Raw genomic sequence first — 15,410 nt, 5'->3', positions numbered from 1 at the left:
GTGTCTCCCCGGTCCTGGCCAGACCCCCGTGTCTCCCCCGTCCCGGCCCTGACCCCCGTGTCTCCCCTGTCCCGGACTGACCCCCCCGTGTCTCCCCTGTCCCGGCCTGACCCCCCCGTGTCTCCCCCGTCCCAGCCTGACACCCGTGTCTCCCCCATCCCAGCCTGACCCCGCTGTGTCTCCCTCATCCAGCCCTGACCCCCGTCTCCCCTGTCCTGGCTCTGATCACTGTGAACTATTACTGCCTGGGGATGGGTCTGTCTTCCCAAGTGGACTATGAGCCCCGTGAGGGCAGGGCCCAGGGCTGACTTAGTAACCGCTGTGACCCAGCAGGGGGGCAGGCATTCAGTGAGGGCTCAGCATTTGTGACGTGAATAGTCGCAAGATGCAATGAAAGCAAGCCTACTGTGGAAATCAGACCATGGCTCTGAGCACAGGCCTTTCACTTGGCTGTATGACTTTAGACAAGACGCTTGTCCTCTCTGAGTTCAGGGTCCTCTGCTATAAACAGAACTTTTGCTGCCCTTCCTCAGGGTCCGTGAGTGTTCCCTCCCTGGGCTCCTTCACCTGGACAGGGGAGAACGGAGGCCTCTGGGGCTCAGGTGTGGGCAGGAAAGGAGTAGGGAGAGGGGCAAGGCAGCCCACCTCCTCAGTCTCTGTGACAATAGCCAGGTCCCCACGGAAGGAGTTGACCAGGTACTTGATGGTTGACTCTTTCGGAAAGTCCGCCAGGTAGATGTAGGTTTCACGGTCATAGCTGCAGGGGCAGTGATGGGGAGCTAGGGGCACCCAGGCGAGTCCCCTGTAGGACGTCTGCCTCCCCCTCACCTCCCAGCCTAACATGACGCAGGAACTGGTCCCTCAGTTTCTCCTACAGCCTGTGAGAAGGTGCAGAGGGAGCTGGGCCCCTAGCTGCGCCTCCCCCCAGCCCACTCAGTGGTCCACTGCCACCTGAGACTCTCCATCTCCCCGTGTGTAAAGAGGAGCCGCGGGCCAACAGTCCATGGAGGTGGCTTAGGGGCCCCCGGGGTGAAAGGGTGGCTGGGTGTGAAGGGCCCCAACATTTCCCAGAGACAATGCCCTCTTATTTGTCATGCAGGTTGGCTCCTTCCATAAGGTTTCCTTTAAGAAAGGGCTCCCGCAGCTTTACAATGTGGGCTCCTCTCATCCCAGCCCTGACCACACCGGCCCAGGCCTTCCCATCACAGTCCTGATGATGCCTGCACTGGGGCATACTCTCAAGGTTTGGTGACTTCAGAAAGGGTGACCGTTCCCTTCCTACTCTTCCTCTACCCCTCGTGGGGCTGAGGATGCAGAGTAGGCCTGGCTGGCCTCCGCGGGGCAGGGTGGGGTGGGGCCACACCTCTGCAGGAGGAAGTTGCCCCAGATGAACAGCAGGTTGTTGTATGGATTGTAGAACATGCCCCTAGGTACCATTGGGGTGGTGGTGTAAGGCTCTGCCCTTTGGAGCATCAGGAATTCCAGGCCTTGAGCTGGCCAGGGCAGAAGGGACACAGCAATGAGGTGGGGTCACCTGGGCCCGGCCTGGCCCCTGCCCACCTCTAAGGCCACCTCTGCCTCCTCTCCTACCGTCAGGGATGAATTCGGGGATCTCATAGAGGATGGACAGCTCTTCTGTGACTGAGGTAGAGAAAGCACAGGACAGTCTCCTGACTGAGGTCTCAAGATCCCGCAGCTAGAGCAAGTCACAGCTTCCCACCCCCACCCCCACAAGGCCCTCCAAGCCCCTCCTACTTGGGCCTGCTGCTTTGTGTCAAATGTAAACTACAAATTATAAACGGCACCGCCTCTGAGCGATGCGGTCCTGGTAGGACAGCGACTTGCGTCCTGGCAGGAGGACTCTTTTGCGCAGTACACAGCCTGTACAATTGTACATAGTGGCCCTACTCTTGTTGCCCATAAAATAAAATCCAGTATCTTCACTGTGAGCCCAAGGGACGCCCTGTGGGTGGCTCCTGCTCACCTCCCCAGTCTCTCTCCCCTTTCCGGCTCCCTTCCACCCATGCTGACCTCCAGTCCACCAAGCCTACACCCTGTTCTCCCCCACTACCCCTTGCCTAGGGGTACCCTAAGCAATATTGCCTTCCCACTGCCTGCTGGGCACCCCAGATCCCTGTGGGCATCCAGTCCACAACCCGGCAGCCTGCCCCTTCGCAGTCTGTCCCCACCGCGCCGCGATTACCCAGGTTGTAGCCGACCACCAGGTAATGCTTTCTGGCAGCGGGGTCTCTTCTGTCCACCAGCAGCAGCAGATCGTTGGTGGCCCCGCTGAATACGGCCCAGATGATGGAGCAGTTGTCAACTGGGGCAGGAAGGGGGCGGTCCAGAGCAGGCCCTGGACTCCTCCCCAACACCTCTACTCTCTCGGTGACTGCCACGCCTCTCCCCGGAACTCCCCACCCCTCCCCGAGACAACAGCTGTGCTTTCCCCGGGCCCCAGCCCTCCCCGCTCGCCCATACCCTGCATCCCTCCACCCGCCTGGTGCACACACATCCGGGAGGTGAGTACCTTGTATCCCACTGCACACGGACCACTGCTTGGGCAGCATCTCAAAGGACACGCGGCCGTCTGCGGAGCAGGGTGGGGTCCGTGCTCCGGCTACCCCTATCCCGTTCCAGCCGGCCCGCTCCGCAGCCTCTACTCCCACCAACTCCCCGATTTTTCTCGGCTCAACCCGCGTGCTTCCCCACCGCCTCAGCCCTAGCGATTCCAGGGGTCTGATCTCACCCCCTGGCCTTTCAGTCACCCACACCTGGCCTATCAGAGGTACATCTGTCTCTGTCACGGCAATTGGCTCAGGTCTGAGCATGTGACCCAGAGTGGGCCGATCAGAGTGCACCCTGGGACTTGTGCTGGGACTAATAGGGAAGAGGCTGCTCTCATCTCTTGGGGTGATTCCAACTGGTGGGGTGATGTGAGTCCCGAGCTCCTGGGGGCCATCTTTAACCCCCATGAAAGGAAGACCTGCTTAAAAGTAAAGCCACAGCATCGGGTTAATAAGCCTTTACAGCACTTACCGCGTCCCTAGCATCGTTCCAAGGCCTTTGCAATATACAGCTAGTTCCTGACTTCCGACGTATTGGAACTACAAAGAGCCCCACTTACCACCCTCTTTTGTACATCTTATCGTTAGTAATATGTACGACATACAGTGTTGCACTCCATAATTTGCCGATGTTATCATTCTCAGATGTTCACTGTTACGATTTACTCTTAGAACACTGCCATAAAGCAGCATGAAAACTTAAAAACAAAGACGTATTCAACTTACGTCCGAACTGACTGACAACAGAGTGGTGGGAACAGAACCCCGTCGTAAGTCAGGGACTACCTGTACCAACTTATATTTGATCTTTACATCAACCCTATGAAGTAGGTACTATCATTTACCCCATTTTGCAGCTGAGGAAGTTGAGGCCAGAGAACTCAATCACCCGTCCAAAGTCACACGTTACGGCACGTGGGCACAGTCTGGCTCTAGCATCCATGCGACAATCACTCAGCTATGCTACCTTGCTAAGAGAGACAAGTCCTGATGACATGCACTGTGAGCCCCTAGACTCAGCCATGTGCAAGCTGGACCCTGGTCTGTTCATTAAGTCCACAAACTCTTTGTACTTAAATGATTTTTGAATGGGTTCTGCCCTGTGAAACCACACACAGCATGACAGAGTTGTAACACACTGCCAATCTCTACCCCAACAAATGCATAAATCCACCTCCCCCCACAGGAACAATCTCCAGCCTGGGACCCCTCCTGAGGGCCCTTGGTGAAGGGTGTGGACGTAAGGTCAGAAGTCTTGGGGGTGAGAGGGCATAGAGGGGTCTCCTGGGCTGCCAGAGGCCCCATGCTCACCTGTAATGGTCCCAAAGTGGACATAACCCTCGTTCTTGCCAGTGGTGAGGGCCATCACATACTCGGAGCCATTGCTGTGTAACTCCACGGGGCACAGCCTCTTGATGCACTCGTTGGCCAGGACACGAACCCAACTGCCTGTGGGGGCCAGCACAGGGCCTCAGGCCCAGCGAATGCAACCTAGGCCCTGGGCCCACCCCACCCCCACATCTCCCTGGCCTTAGGGAGCCTGTCATTGGCCCCCTGGAGCTGAAGCACCTGTTTAGTGTGGGGGCGCTAGCTGCCTTTGAGGAAATCCCCCTCACTCACGCTCGGTCCATGAGGTTCACACTGGACTGATCTCACTTTCCTGTTCCCCTGGCCAGAGCAATTGGCTCTGGGCTGAACATGTGACCATGCTGGGCAAATCAGAGACAGTCGCAGCTTGCAACCACTAACAGCCACCACAGGGAGGGGCCTGCCTGACAGTGACAGTGGGCCCCTGGATCCAACTGTGCCTGAAGCCAACTTGCTCCTGAGCTTTTCAACTAAGCCAATAAACATTTGGCGTAAGCCCATTTTAGTTGGGTTCCTCCCGCTGTCAGAGTGCCCTAAGAAAGACAGGAAGAGAAATGAAGCTGGCGGGAACGTGTACCAACTGAGGCAATGTAAGTTCTAGTATGATTTTCCGCAACTCCGAAACTTGACCTCTCATTTAGTTAGAGGAAAACATGCTAAAAGAACTAGGACGGCTTTGGCATTGTTTTAAAAACTGAAGCTCCAAGTCTCTCTTGTTCCTCCCTGATCAATTTCCTCTGTGGCTCTGCCTCTCCAACAGTCAGTCTCTCTCTGAATTTGTCTCTCCTGTTTCTTTCTGACACTGTCTCTGTGAGTCTCCGTCTCTCTCAGCTCTCTCCCTGGCTCCCACGCCCCTCCTCTCCGCTGGCTTACAGCCCCGGGGTGGGTGCTGTGAAAGCCCCTCCCAGCACACCCAGGGCAGAAGAAGACCCATGCAGGGTGAGCAGTGACGATTCAGGACCTTGAAAGCCCTCTCGGACACCCCCCGCCCATGGCAGCTGCAGGTGCATCCAGTGGGGGGGGTTCACTAAGGCAGCCTCCGTGGGGCCCCCACAGCAGCCCCCCTCGCCTGAGATGCCAAGGACCCCACGAGGTGACCTGGCCCTGACCCTCACCGCTGCTGGTGCTCTCCTGGAGTATGGAATAGGTGCCTGTGAAATAGTAGACGAGCTGGTTCTCTCGAATGAAGAGGGTACTCTCGGTGGCGATGGCGTCATGGATGGTGGCTGAAAAGCTGGCCTGGGGGCAGTAGAAGGAACCTACCCAGCAACTGTCAATGTTCAGCTGCAAACGAGTAGAGGCTGGCGGTGAGCGGGGGGCCTTGGACTCAGCCCCATGTCCTGCCCTGCAGGGAGGCTACACTCTGGCAATGGCTTGGGATGGACACGTGTGACTGCACCCAGGTACCTCCCTGCTCGCCCTGCAGCAGTGCCTTGTGGTCAGCCTTCCCCAGCGTGGACCAGTGAAGTGCATGACCCAGGCCCAAGCCAGCTGGGACTCTGCCTGTCCCCTGGAGCTGAGCAGTGCACGTGTTCAATGGTGCTCAGCAGTCCCCGTTCCCCTGGCCACAGTTCCGGCTGTCCCCACGTGGACACAAAACATCCCACGCTTGGCCCAAATTTTTAACAATCTTATTGTCCCTTGAACACAAGTAGCTGTCAGTCGACACTACCAGAACCCACTGACCAATCACTAACAAATCCCTAACCGTGGGAAAGCACCTAAAAGATTTAATCGAAATTTAACCAAGTTTGTAACGCTCACTGTCACTTTATAGGCAATATAAGGTCAGAGGAACAAGGTCATCAACCCTACAAAGAAGCAAGCAGCCAAATTCTAGTGATGAAAAGCCTGGTTTCTTACACAAATTGCCTTAAAAAGAAAAGTTGACTTATAGGTTAGAGGAGTCCTAGAAGACGTAACCAAACGCAATGTGTGGATTCTGATTCAAACAAGCCAACTTGAAGACATTTTTGGATAACCAGGGAAACCTGAATACGGCCTGGTGTTAGACGGTATTAGGAGATTATTGCTAATTTTGCTGGGTATTATAATGGCATTGTGGTTTTAGTTTTCAAAAGGCCTCATGTGTCAGACATACTTCCTCAAGTATTTCAAGAATTCACGGGTCAGATGGTGATGATGGCTGGGACTTTCTTTAGAATACTCCATAAAAAAAAGTGGGGAGGGGGCAAAGAAAACAAGACAAAATGTTGTTAATCATTGAAGCTGTGTAACAGACACACGAGGGCTCATAGTACTATTCACTCTACTTCTGTGTCTGATTGAAATTTCCTATTAAAAAGTGGAATTTTCTATTAAACTTCCCAATGAAAAGTATAAAACCAAGCAAAACCCTAGGCTCTGTTGCTGAGAGAAATTTCAGCAAGTTAAGGAGAATATGAATGTTCTCACTTTCTGTCTTCAGCACCATAAAAGTGCCCCTGAAAATGCCATTTCGAAAGAGGAATCTTGTACGTCACCCAGACCATGGAGACTGTCACTTTATCTGGTGAAACTAACCTGTACTCTCTAACAGGATTGTAATTATCATTCGTTGTCGTACTTAACGTGTTGCCCTGTTAATAACATTTGAACTGGCATCTCTACTTTCTGGAAGAAATACTCGGAAATCTTTGTTAAGCTAGAAGAGGGTCATCATACCGCCGTCCCCTCCTACATACATGAGGAAAAGAAAAACTTCGAGTCAGCTTGATTTCTTATTTAGGTGAAGTTTGAAAGTTCTGACTCATTTAGGTTCGTAAACAGTGTATTGGGTACCCCTGGCCACGGTAACTGAGTCGGGGTGGAAAACAGCCTGAGCCAAGTGGAAGGAATCTTGTGATTTGGGGGCTGGGCTGGGGGGGTAACTGAGAAGATCTTTCCCACTGGCTGTGGGCCTGAGAAGGTGTGGCCTCTACAGGCTTCAGTCCCAGAGCACAGAGTCAACATAGAGGAACCAGATCCAAAAGATGGAGAGATGGCCGCTCAGTCTTGGTGACGTTGTTTGAGATCCTGGGTCAAGCCAGGTCTGATGTACTGAATTTCTCAGCAGCCTGAACTAACAAATTTCCTTTCCCACTTTTAGCAGATGACTAGTTGAGTGCCCAAATCCATTCTCCCTACATCCTCTGGTGACTAAGTTTTAGCAGGGCACACGCCACCCAGGTAGAAATTATATTTCCCAGCCTCCCTTGCAGTTAGATGTAGCCAAGTGACTAATTTCTCACTAATGGAATATGAGAAGAAGTAAAACGTGCTTAGAAGAAAATGGCTTGCCCTCCACTGGTTGGAACATGGACATGGGCATAACCCAGCTCTGATCATACGGATGAGATCAACGTCTCAGGCCTACGGATGGTGAAGGGAGAACATAGCAGGGACCTGGGCTCCTTACCTCTGCACTGTTAAGAGGACGAGAAACAGCGTTTATTTAAGCCATTCCCTTTGGGGGTCTCTTTGTTACAGCATCTAAAACCTGAACCCTAACCAACACAAGTCTGAGGACAGCTACATAAGGTGAGGATATGACAGTCCAGGGGACAGTCTTGAAGGAAGTGGTGAGGAAAGACAGGAAGAGAGAAGAGACAGGAGACAGCAAAATGGGGTTGCCATGGAGAAATCTCTATGGTTAAAGAACAAGAATAAATGGAGTTTTATTTTGGAGCGATGAATATATTTTAGAACTAGATAAAACTGGTAGTTGCACAACCCTGTGAATGTATTAAATGCCACTGAATTCTTCACTTTACAGTGATTAATTTTATGTTACGTGAACTTTACCTCGATAAACTGAAAAAAAAAAAAAAAAAGAAGGATAAAAATGCCTGAATTTCAAACTGAACTTGTTTTCATTCCTGCGAGGTAAACCCCTCTTCTGCCCTCCAGATCTCTTCAGCAGAACCTACATCAACCACACATTCCCTGTGAATGTGTTTGCATCTGAAGAGTTTATGAAAATTGAGCAATGTCTGGATAGACTTGGCCCAGAATGGAGAGAGCCAGCACAGGACAGGAAGATGAACTACAAACTGAACAGCAGTTCAGAGCCAGAGGGGACCAGGAGAACATCAATCCACACAGGGTTCTCAGAAATCACAGCGTGAACAGTTAACACACTCGGCTTCTAACCAAAAGGTGCCTTGGAAGAAAGCTTGCTGTCTACTTCCAAAAAATCAGTCATTGAAAACCCTATGGAGCACAGTTCTATTCTGACATACACGTGGTCACCATGAGTCAGAGCTGACTTGATGGCAACTGGTTGGATGGTTATCCATACCTCACACTATATACAAAAACTAATTCAAAATAGGCCAAAGATCTAAATGTAAGAACTAAAACCATAAAACTCTTAGAAGAAAACATAGGGGTAACTCTTCGGGGTATAGTTTTTAACAATGGATTCTTAGACATGACATCAAAAGCATAAGCAACATAAAACAAAACAGATAAACGGGACCTCATCAAAATAAAAAAAAAAACTTTTGTTCATCAAAGGACTTTATCAACAAAGTAAAGAAATAACCTAAAGGTTGGGAGAAAATTTTGGGGAACTATATATCTAAGAAGGGTTTAATATACAAAATATATAAAGAACTCCTACAATGTAACAACAAAAAGACAACTCAATCAAAATATGGGCAAAGTACCTGAATAGACATTTCGTCAGAAAAGAAATACAAATAGCCAACAGCCATATAAAAAAATGTTCAACATCATTAGTCAGTAAATCAAAAAAAAACCAAACTCATTGCCTTGAAGTCGATTCCGACTCACAGCGACCCTGTAGGGAAATGCGAATCAAAACCACAATGAGATACCACTTCCCACCCACTAAGACGTCTATGATTAAAAAACAACAGGTGTTGGCAAGAATGTGGAGAAATATAAACCCTCATCCATTGCTAGTGGGATTGTAAACGGTACAGTTGCTGTAGAAAACAGTATGGCGGTTCCTCCAATAGTTAAACGTAGAATTACCATACGATCCGGTATTTCTATTCCTTGGTGGACATTAAAAAGAACTGAAAGCAGGAACGCAGAGACTTATACACCAATGTTCACTGCAGCGCTACTCATGATAGCCAAAAGACAGGAACAGTCTAAATGTCCATCAGCAGATGAATGGATAAATAAAATGTGGTATATACACATACAATGGAATATTACTCCGCCATGAAGAGAAATAAAGTCCTGATCCGTGCTACAACATGGATGAACCTTGAAAACATTATGTCGAGTGAAATAAGTCAACCACAAAAGGACAAACATTGTACGATCCCATTTATATGAAATACCTAGAATAGGCAAGTGTATAACTGAAATACCATACGTAGCAGTTCTACTCTTTGACTCGGAGTTGCTGTGAGCCAGAACTGACGGACACTACTCAGCCAGAACAACAACAGGGGGCAGTTCTACTCGGCACGCATGGGGTCGCCGCGAGTTGGAATCAATTCTACTGCAAACAAGCACAATAGACAGAAAACGTTATTAGTGGTTAAAAAAAAAAAAAAAAGACCAGTTACTGGTCTGACAGACTAGAGAAACCCCATGAATATGGCCTCCAGACACTCTTTTAACTCAGTACTGAAGTCATTCCTGAAGTTCACCCTTCAGCCAAAGATTAAACAAACAAAAAAGCCAAACCCGTTGCCAGTGAGTTGATTCTGACTCATAGTGACCCTATGGGACAGAGCAGAGCTGCCCCATAGAGTTTTCAAGCAGCAACTGGTAGATTCGTACTGCCAATCTTTTGGTTAGCAGCCGAACGCTTAACCACACTGCGCCACCGGAGCTCCAGCCAAAGATTAGACAGGCCTGTAAAACATTAACACACGTGAGGAACGTGCTTCGTAGTTCAACGATGTATGCGAGACTAAGTGGGCACACCAGACTAAACGCAAAGACAAGAAGGCAGGAAGGGACAGGAAAAGTGGACGAATGGAAATGGGGAACCCAGGGTGGAGAAGGGGAGAGTGCTGACACATCGCATGGTTGGTAACCAATTTCACAAAACAATTTGTGTATTAATTATTTAATGAAAAACTAATTTGCTCTGTAAACTTTAACCACACACACACACACACACACACACACACACACACACACACACACAAAGTTTATTAGTGGTTCCTAGGAGCAGGAGGGAGGTAGGGGAAAAGGAGGACCCATTGCTTAGGAGACACTGAGCTTCTGTTAAGGGTGATGGAAAAATTTGGAAATAGATAATGGTGATGGTTGAACAACGCGATAAACATAATTAATGTCACTGAATCGTACATGTGAAGAATACTGAAATGGAAGATGTTTTGTTACATGTATATACTCATGGGTGGGGCTTTCAACCTTGATGAGAGAGGGTTAAGGCAATCTTTTGGGGTGACTGCAATTGTTGGAAACAATTAACAGCCAGCATCTTCTCCCTCTTGTGGCAAAACTACCCTGATTTCACTCGGTGGGAACCATCCTTTCTCTGACTCTTATCTAAACTGCCCTCCTCATTACAATAGAATACATGACCTGTAAGAAGTCAGCTGGTACATTCCATCAGTCTGGGACACACAACCCAAGCTGGACCAATCAGGACAAGGACACAAATTTCAGGATTATTTTAAAAGTGCTATTTGGGAAACAGATGCTCCTTTCTCTGGACTGGAAGTTGGGTTGATACGACCCACTTGAGATGGAGCTAATCCAGAAGTGAAGCTGAAAGTGGAAGTCCTCATTTGAGCTCTGATCAAGCCAGCCCTGAAACCTGCCTGGGCCTGGACACTGAAGTTAGATGCACCTACTACATCTCCTTTTCACTTAAGCCAACTTGGGTTGGAGGTGTGCCTACAACTGCACTGGCTAAAATGAGTTTCTGTCACTGAAACCAGAAGAACCTTGATTTAGACACTCCCTCTTTGTATTGGGAAATCATCATCATCATCACCTAAATTCACAATGCCTAATCTGAAACCTAATTTGAAACCCTTGGGGCCAGATGTATACTGGAATTCAGAAACTTCCAGATTTAGAAGCTAATATGGCATCATACATTATGGAAACCCTCAGTGGGGTCTGGGGCACCACCTCATAATCAAACTCGTTGATATTTCTGCAGGGCAGCATCTGAATATTGACACTAAATGGGATACATGAAGAGTATAAAGAGGCTTTGTTAGCTCAGGTCAGGGTTTCTTGACGAACGCATTTTGGCCCCAAACTTGTGAAAGTGCTTGCATGTTTCAAAGCTTTTTGGACTGCAGAATTACAAATGGTGGACCCATAAATATTAACAGCTAAGATTCACACAGCTCTCATTCTAGGTCAGGCTGATATTAGTTTATATCATCCTCCCCATGAGTCTATGAGGTGAATGTAAATATTATTCCCATTGCACCCATAGGGAATCTGAGGCCCAGGTAGGCTAAGTGACTTGCCCAAGGTCACACAACCAGGATGTGGCAGAACCAGAATTTGAAGCCAGGTCATCTGGATGCTAATTCTTGTTTTTTCTCCATGCTATCTGCCTCTTGTGGTGGCTGGCATGTTTTGGGGGCCCCCTCCTGAAGTTTCAGGTCCTTACTCTATTTTAGGGGCCAAGGCCCAGTTCCCTTGGAGGGGCCCCAGCCTGCTCAGTACCACTCACCTCCACGAGAGAGAAGTCCTCGAAGCAGGTGTCTGTCAGCAGGATGGACTTCTCATTGGGAATGCCACCCAGGATGAGCACGGGTGCCTGGTCCACAGTGTACCACAGGGGCCGTGACGGCACATTCACAAAGTACTGGGGTAACAGATTGAAGAGCTGCCGGGGAGGGCCAGAGGGCTGCTCAGGGCCTGCCCACTCCTCCGTGGCTCCACCTCACTCAGGGGAGGGCCAGAGGGCTGCTCAGTGCCCACTCCTCCGTGGCTCCACCACACTCAAGATGAAAGTCAAAGTCCTCCCCGTTGCTGTCGGCAAGACCCCACACAATCTGCCCCCATCACCTCCCTGACCTCATCCCCCACCACCCTCCCTTTCCCTATCTGTCCTGTCCACACAGGCCTCGTCACTGCTTCTCAGACTTCCCAGGCACTCTCGCACCTCCGAGCTTTGTACTGGCTACTCCCTCTGCCTGGAATGCTCTTCCCCCAGTATCCATGTAATTCTCTCCTTCTCCTCCTTCAAGGCCTTAGTCAAATGTCAACACTTAACTAACTTGTTCTTAACCATTCCATTGAACACTGCCACCTCCTCCTGCATGGACCCAAAGCCCCCACCCTGTTTCTCCCCAGAGCACTTTCCACCTTCTACCCTATTATAGGATTTACTTCATCTGCATGTTTAACAGTGTGGCGCCTGTCTCCCCCACTGGACTGTCAAAAGGGCAGGGATTTGGGTCTGTGTTTACGGCTGTATATTCCTCATGGTGTGACAAAATGTGCTTAGTGAGTGCTCGCTGAATGAATGAATGCCCAGTGATTAAGAATATGGGTGCATATCAAAACAGTAAAGACAACCTACAGGCTGGGAAAAGATCTTTGGGAATGACATAACCAACAAGGATCTAATATCTAAAATACGCAGAAATCTTCCACAACTAAATGACGAAAGACAAATAACCCAGTCAAAAACTGGGCAAAAGACATAAACGGACACTTCACCAAAGAGAATATTCAGATGGCTAACAGACACGTGAAAAGATGCTCAACACCGTTAGCCATCAGAGAAGTGCTAATCAAAACTACAATGAGATACCGTTTCACTCCCACTAGGATGGCTAAGAAAAAACACGTACACACACACACACAGAAAATAACAAGTGCTAGAGGGGATGTGGAGAAACTGGAACCCTCATCCATTGCTGGTGGGGATGCAGAACGGTACAGCCATTGTGGAAAACGGTCTGGCAGTTCCTCAAACAACAAGAGGTAGAGCTGCCATCCGACCCAGCAATTCCACCCCCCGGTACACACCCTAGAGATCTAACAGAAGAGACACAAGCAGACATATGCACACCTATGTTCACTGCAGCTCTATTCACAACAGCAAAAAGACGGAAACAAGCTACGTGCCCACCAAGAGATGAATGGGTAAGTAAAACGTGGTACCCACCCACGACGGAACACTACTCAGCGGTAAAGAAAAATGAGTTCCCTAAACATCTTAACGATGCGGATGAACCTGGAGGACATGTTCAGCGAAATAAGTCTATCACAAAAAAACAAATATTGTATGTTCTAAGTTTTATGGATATGAACAAGAAAATATACAGAAACTAATGTTCATTAGTGGCTACCAGGGATAGGGCAGGCGGAAGAAGCAGATTCACTCTCTAGATAATAAAACCTGTTGCCATTGAGTCAATAGCAATCCTATAGGATGGAGTGGAAAGGCCCCACAGGGTTTCCAAGGCTGTAATCTTTATGGGAGCAGACTGTCAACATCTTTCTTCCACGGAGCGGATGGTAGGTTTGAACTGCCAACCTGTTGGTTAGCAGCCGAGCTCTGAACCACTGTGTCCCCAGGGCTCCTTCTCTACCTAGTAGACACTTGTTATTTCTGGCGATGGGAAAGGTAACACTGAATGCAGGTGAAGTGTACACAGCTAGATGAAGGTAAATGATGTCATTAAAAAGTACACAAGAAAAAAGGACCCTTTGGTAATTGCTATGGCATATATGGAGCCCTGGTGGCGCAGTGGTTAAGAGCTCAGCTTCCAACCAAAAGGTCAGCAGTTCAAATCCACTAGCCACTCCCTGGAAACCCTGTGGGGCAGTTCTACTGTGTCCTACCGTGTCACTATGAGTTGGAATTGACTCAACAGCACATAACAACAACACGTCAAATATAATTTTGAAACAACAGCAAAAATAACCAAAAAATAACAGATGCAGGTATACAGTATTATTTGGAGCTCTGGTGGCTCAGTGGTTGAGAGCTATGGCTGCGAACCAAAAAGTTGGCAGTTTGAATCCACGAGCCGCTCCTTAGAAACCCTACGGGGCAGTTCTACTCTGTCCCACAGGGTTGTTATGTGTCTATGAATCGACTTGACCGCAACGCTATGAGTCTATTGAGTATATGAATCGACTCAAAGACAATGAGGTTTTTTTTTTTTTTTTTTGAATGTATGTAGGTGTGGTGAAACGAGTTCCTTTATGTGGCCTTTTGCCTTGATTCTTTGGAAAAATAGTGTCAAGAGATTTCCCCTCCTCAGCCCTGAGGAGTTAGAGCTGCCATAGTTTTCTACCCTGTCTGTTACTTTGCCCAGGCTAATTGACATTTCCTGGGTAAGCTGCAGACAACTCGGTCTGATACTTTTTGTCCAGTCTTGGGCTGCAGCAGCCTGCCCTGTGATTGGTATGCACCTTGCCAGGACTGCATCAACAGGCTATGCAGATAAGGTGAGTTATAGCCTACTATGCATATGAAATGTCTGTGGCCTACCTAGAGGAGTTTGGTCAGTTTGTGCACCACCACCACCTCCCACCCCCGCTGGGAGGAGCCCTGCCTTGAAATTGACAAGGAGTTGTGTATATAAGCAGCCAACCACACAGAGGTTTTTGGAGACCGAGCAAAGCAGGAAAAGCAGCAGAAGGAGGAAGCAGGAGAAAAGAAAGAAGCAGAGAGAGAGGAGGCAAGGAACCTTCTAAAAGAGCTGTAACAAGGTTAAGGACTGTGACCCTGAAGACGGTGAGAGGCCCGGAAGGGGCCCAGCAGCACAGCTGGCAGTGACAGACAGCTGGCCAAGAGGAGGCCTGCACGGCTGAGAAGAGCTGGGACAGCTGTCCTGCACTGAAGAGGGGAGACTCTGCCTACGTGCTTCCTGACCCCGACTTGTACCCTGTTCCCTATTAAACCACTTAATTGTAAGTATGGTCTGTGAGTGCTGTGTAGCCATTGCAAGGGATTATTGAACCCAGCAAACAAGTAGAGAGTGCCATGGGAGGGTCAGCTGGTGTCAGAACTGGTAAAAAATTCGGAGTGGAGGTGTATCTGACTTCTGCCTCACAGGGATCGGCCTTGGACTGATGGTGATTTTCATCATCCCCAGTGATGTTAGACAGGTCTGGATGCTGCTTCCACCACTTCTTAGTAAGCATATATGTGTACGTTGTTGTTGTTGTTGTCGGGGCCGTCGAGTCAGTTCCGACTCATAGTGACCCTACGCACAACAGAACGAAACACTGCCTGGTTCTCCGACATCCTCAAGGTCGTTGTTACGTTTGAGCCCATTGTTGGAGCCACTGGGTCAAAAAGAGGGTGTTCCTCTTTTTCACTGACTCTCTACCTTACCAAGCATGATGTCCTTCTGCAGGGGCTGGTCCCTCCTGATAACATGTCCAAAGTATGTGAGATGAAGTCCAGCCATCCTTGTTACTAAGCAGCATTCTGGCTGTACTTTTTTTTTTTTTTTAATTGTACTTCAGGTGAAGGCTTACAGAACAAATAGTTTCTCATGAAACACTAGTACACATATTGTTTTATGACATTGGTTAACAACC

The 15,410-nt window shown here is 49.0% G+C and overlaps 1 protein-coding gene across 1 annotated transcript in view; it reads right to left on the bottom strand.

Annotated features, from left to right (window-relative positions):
* The window catches only part of CATSPERG (cation channel sperm associated auxiliary subunit gamma), a 43,684-nt gene that overhangs the window by 11,770 nt on the left and 16,504 nt on the right, over nucleotides 1–15,410 (bottom strand). Inside the window, exons 6-12 of the mRNA XM_023742306.1 lie at nucleotides 11,572–11,727; nucleotides 5,045–5,219; nucleotides 3,879–4,016; nucleotides 2,531–2,590; nucleotides 1,591–1,641; nucleotides 1,364–1,493; nucleotides 646–757 (exon numbers count right to left, since the gene is read on the bottom strand). Coding sequence (XP_023598074.1) covers nucleotides 646–757; nucleotides 1,364–1,493; nucleotides 1,591–1,641; nucleotides 2,531–2,590; nucleotides 3,879–4,016; nucleotides 5,045–5,219; nucleotides 11,572–11,727 — 822 coding nt within the window. The remainder of the gene's footprint in view (nucleotides 1–645; nucleotides 758–1,363; nucleotides 1,494–1,590; nucleotides 1,642–2,530; nucleotides 2,591–3,878; nucleotides 4,017–5,044; nucleotides 5,220–11,571; nucleotides 11,728–15,410) is intronic.

This window comes from Trichechus manatus, unplaced genomic scaffold, assembly GCF_000243295.1.
Source record: "Trichechus manatus latirostris isolate Lorelei unplaced genomic scaffold, TriManLat1.0 scaffold00207, whole genome shotgun sequence".
Classification (NCBI taxonomy): Eukaryota; Metazoa; Chordata; class Mammalia; order Sirenia; family Trichechidae; genus Trichechus; species Trichechus manatus.
The sequence above is the reverse complement of the archived record's forward strand: the minus strand, read 5'-3'. Positions and strand labels throughout refer to the sequence as shown.